A 4,638-nucleotide genomic window follows, 5' to 3' on the forward strand; every position below is an offset into this window, starting at 1 on the left:
GGGTGGCGGTGGGCAGCCGGCCAGCCCGTGCCCGGGAGGCTCCCGCCTGCTTTGGCGCATGGGAAACTTTTAAAAAATTATTTTTATTTTTTTATTAAAAAAAAAAAAAAGACGACTTTATATTTTAAAGGGCAGCGGGAGGGGGCTTCCAGCAACCCCCTACCCGGAGCCCGGGGGGAACAAAGGGTAGCCCAGCCCTGCGGTCACAAAGCCCGGCCTGGAGCATCTCTCCCCGGCCTCCCAGAGGGGCCGGGGTGATGCCGCAGTGCCGTACTGTCAGCGCGATGTGCTCAAGCCAATTTTAAATGGGCTGAGGGGATTATTTCCAGAGCCCTGGGGCCCCATCGCCCCCTCCTCCCTTCTCTGGTGGGTTGTTTTTTTGTTTTTGTTTTTTTTTTTTTTCCCCTTCCTTGGGTGCAGTGGCCAGGTGCAATCTGGGGGTCCCCTCTCTCTATCCTCCCTCGGGTCTCGGTCTCGAAAGCGCTGCCAGCGGCTTTCTGCTTGCCTCGGGAAGGAAAAAAAAAAGAAAGGAGAAAAAAAAAAAAGGAGGTTTCCTGGGTGTAAAACTGCCTGCGCCCTTCTTTGCCAGATGCCAAAGGTTCAATCCGAGAAATTATTCTGCCTAAGGGGCTTGATCTGGACCGTCCCAAGCGGACCCGCACCTCCTTCACGGCCGAGCAGCTCTACCGCCTGGAGATGGAGTTCCAGCGGTGCCAGTACGTCGTGGGGCGGGAGCGCACCGAGCTCGCCCGGCAGCTCAACCTCTCCGAGACTCAGGTACCCCTCGGGACGGGGCCCCCGGTTCCTTCCGTGGGGCTGAAAATGGGGCCCGGGCCGGCCCGGGCCTCTCCGCGACCCTGCGCGCTTTTTGCGCGCCCCCGCGCAGGCCCCGGGAGCCGTGGCGCAGGGCTGGAGGGGCAGAGCCGCCCCCGGGAGCCCACCCACGCGTGTCCGGCCGTGGGGGGCCTCGTGGGGGGGAGCAATAAGGGGAGGCCCGCGGGGATGCGCCCGGGGTGCCCCGGGGGATGCGAGGGTGGCCGGGGACACGCGCGTCCCCGCGGCTGCGTGGGGCCGTGGGGGCTCGGCCACGCAGCCAAATCCACCCGTGGACAAGGGGAAGAGCGGGGAGGCCGACCCGAGAGCTCCTAAATTTGGGGGGGGGGGGGGTGCGCCTTCCCCTGCCGGCTGCTGGATTTAGGGACCGGTCCTCTGATGGCTGCGTCCTGCTGGGTGCCACGGGTCGGGGCCGGGGGCTGCAGGCTCCGAGCCCCGCAGGGCTGCCGGGGGGGGGCTCGCCCCGTCCCACCGCCCCCGTCCCGCCGGGCGACGCAGGAGCGGGGCAGAGCCACCAAAAGCCGGGCTTGTGCGAGCCGGTTTCATCCTCCTGCAAAATATCACCCAACAAGAAATCCCCCTGACAAGCTAATTAGCTTTTTTTTTTTTTTTTTTTAATTTCCCCTGCCGGCTGGGAGTGACAAGTTCAATAGCTGGGGGGTTCCGGGAACCTCCGTGCTGTTGGGTTTGGGCCGGTTTTTTAGGGGGACGCTTTTTTATTTTTATTTTTATTATTTTTTAAGGGAGAGCAGGTTGCTTTTTAAAGCCAAACATTGCGCAAAAGGGCCAGGAGGTGATGCCGCCCGGGGGTGCCCCGAGGGGCTGCTCTCAGCCCAGGACCCGCACCCTGAGCAGGGCCCGGGGGGCCCTGCGGGGACCGGGGGGGAGCACCGGGGGTCTGCCGGGGAGACGACCCCCCCCGAGGGCACCCGACGGGGGGGGGGCAGCAGGCCGGATGCGGGGCGCAGCGCCGCGGGACCCCCCCCCCATTTTCCCCTCTGACCCTGCCTTTTCCCCCCCTCCCCGTCCCGCAGGTAAAAGTGTGGTTCCAAAACCGGCGCACCAAGCAGAAAAAGGACCAGGGCAAGGACTCGGAGCTGCGCTCCGTCGTATCCGAGACCGCCGCCACCTGCAGCGTCCTGCGGCTGCTGGAGCAGGGCCGCCTGCTCTCCCCGCCGGGGCTACCGGGCCTCCTGCCCCCCTGCGGCACCGGGCCGCTGGGCTCGGCTCTGCGGGGACCCGGCCTGGCCGCGGGCACCGGCAGCTCGGCGGCGGCGGCGGCGGCGGCGGCGGCTCCCCCCGGGGGCTCCCCGCATCCTGCGGCCGGCGGCAGCGCGGCGGGGCCGCCCCCCCCGGGGGCGCTGCACGGAGCCGCCGCCGCCGCCGCCGGCCCGGGGCTCTTCGGGCTGCCGGTGCCGTCGCTGCTGGGCTCGGTGGCCGGCCGGCTGGCCTCCGCGCCCCTGGCCGTGGCCGGTTCCCTGGCGGGCAACTTGCAGGAACTGTCGGCCCGCTACCTGAGCTCGTCCGCCTTCGAGCCCTACTCCCGGACCAGCAATAAAGAGAGCGCGGAGAAAAAAGCGCTGGACTGACTCCGAGCGACTCGGCCCGTATTTATATTTAGAGTATCTATTTGTGGCGGTATTTATGGGACAGGCGGCGGCCCCCTCCCGCCCAACCTTCCTCCCTCCCCTCTTCCCCTTCCTCCCTCGCCACCGCCTTCCAGCCCCGCGGCTCGGCTCGGCACGGCGCGGCTCGGCACGGCACGGCACAGCTTGGCACGGCTCGGCACGGCTCAGTATGGCACGGCTCGGCAAGGCACGGCTCGGCACGGCACGGCACGGCTCGGCTCAGCTTGGCACGGCTCGGCACGGCTCGGCACGGTTCCCTCCGCGGGCCGGGGCACAGCGAGGGGCGCCTCCCCCCCCCCCCCCCCCCCCCACGGCTCTCCCTTCCCCGCGCCCAGACGGGGCGCGTCTGTCGGGGGGTCAGTCTGTCTGTCCGTCTGTCTGTCTGTCTGTCTGTTCGGCTGCTCTGACACCGGGAGGAAAGGCAGAGCGGACGGGGCGAGCTTTGGCCGGGCTGTCGGGGACCGGCTCCGGCCAATGCCAAGCGAGGGAGAAGGATTTCGGGGAGAGGAAGATGGAGCTGCCAGGTGACGCCCGGTTATTTTTATTTTCCTTTTTTTTTTCCCTTTTTTTTTCTTTTTTTTTTTTCATTTTTTCCCAGACTTCAGTGACTCCTAAGCACAAAGGTCGGGGGGCTCCACCTGGGGCCCCGTCCCATACACACTCGCTGCACTCCGCACCGACATCCTCGCTGCTTGCCCTTCGCACCAGCCAGGAAAACGTCCAGCAACTTTTTTCTTTTTTTCATGACAAATCTTGAATGTGGGAAGGGCCGGAACGGACTGCCTCGAAAATACACGCACGGAGCGGGGAGACAGAAACCAGTGGCTGTAGAGATTTGGGATCAAACTCTCTCCCTTCGAGAAATCACAGCGTCCCTTTTTGTATTCCCACGGGTCAGTCCTGCCGACCTGGTCTGCAAAAGCAAAGCTGCAGATAAATAGTGGAAGTCGCGACTCGATTTGCTTCCACATCTGTTGCAATGGTAATTTTTTTTTTCCTATTTGATTTTTTTTCCAAATAATTTCAATGCGCATCTAAATCAAAAAAAAATCGTTAGCCTTTCTTCCTCCTAAAATAACCCTCTCGTATATCGCTCACACTTCAATTAAAACGAACGTAAAATATACGAAGCATATCTTTTCTTGTTATTTTTGTACTTTAAAATACACCTATGTAACATTTTTTTTTTCTTCTTCATGATCCTTACTGCTGTTTTCTCCACAGACATATGTATTTCATCTTATAGTATTCCGGATCGATTTCTTGTTCAATTTCAGTACTTGAATTTGCCAGAAAAGGGATGCTGTACTTAGCTAGTTACTCGGGAAAATTATTTCTTTGCTTTGGTTTTAAGTTTCTTTCCTTTCTTTAAACTTTAACACATGGCGTTTACAAACTGTACAAATACGTGCCACCAAACTGTAACCAAAAAAAAAAAAATTACAAAAAGTGGAATGGTTGCTGTAGTATATAGAATTAATTATAGACCAGAACTGGACAGAAAGAGCTGGACAGAAAGAAAATAGTAATTTTATTGTAAATTATTTACGTCTGAAGTTTCTAGGCAACTAGTCGGAAAAATAATGAATGAATCGAGCGCTGAGCCCTTGCTACTAACTTTTGTTCTGAATGTTTTGGATATTTGGATGTTTTGTATTTATGTGGTGAGAGTGAAATATATTATATCTATATGACGACGGAATTAGGTGTATTTTCGTCTTATATTTGGAGCACCCAACTTGACTTCATCTAATACTTGCGCTGCCAAAAAAAAAATTCTATCCCTCCACAATAGTCCTAATTTTAATTTTTTATTTAAATTTATTCCTTTTTTGTTGTTGTTAAATTTTTATTTTTTTGTAGTCGGTGGCTGTGAGGTCTGTCTCACAGGGCGGGAGCTCCACTCCTTGCCCTGAGCAGCCGGGGTGGTTCAGGGCACCACGCTCCCCCGAGCCCTGGCATCCCCGGCTCCCACCCAGTGCCCGGGGTGCCCCCAGCCCCATCCCTGGACCCCATCCCCTCTCGGGGAGTTGAGGGGGTGCCTGGTGGGGCAGGGGCTGGGCCTGGTGCGGACCAAGGTCCCCGCAGTGTGCGTGTGCCAGCGTGTGGGGATCCCCACACGTACGTGCACATCGCTGGGTGGGCAGAAGGGGGTTGTATGGGGTTTATCACAGCC

At 58.8% G+C, this 4,638-nt stretch overlaps 1 protein-coding gene across 1 annotated transcript in view; it reads left to right on the forward strand.

The window, feature by feature from the left end:
• The window catches only part of VAX1 (ventral anterior homeobox 1), a 3,479-nt gene extending 1,056 nt beyond the window's left edge, over window positions 1–2,423 (forward strand). Inside the window, exons 2-3 of the mRNA XM_035547845.1 lie at window positions 590–777; window positions 1,869–2,423. Of these exons, the coding sequence (XP_035403738.1) occupies window positions 590–777; window positions 1,869–2,423 (743 nt within the window). The remainder of the gene's footprint in view (window positions 1–589; window positions 778–1,868) is intronic.
• Window positions 2,424–4,638: the final 2,215 nt, after the last annotated feature.

The sequence above is a fragment of the Cygnus atratus genome, chromosome 7, assembly GCF_013377495.2.
Source record: "Cygnus atratus isolate AKBS03 ecotype Queensland, Australia chromosome 7, CAtr_DNAZoo_HiC_assembly, whole genome shotgun sequence".
Classification (NCBI taxonomy): domain Eukaryota; kingdom Metazoa; phylum Chordata; class Aves; order Anseriformes; family Anatidae; genus Cygnus; species Cygnus atratus.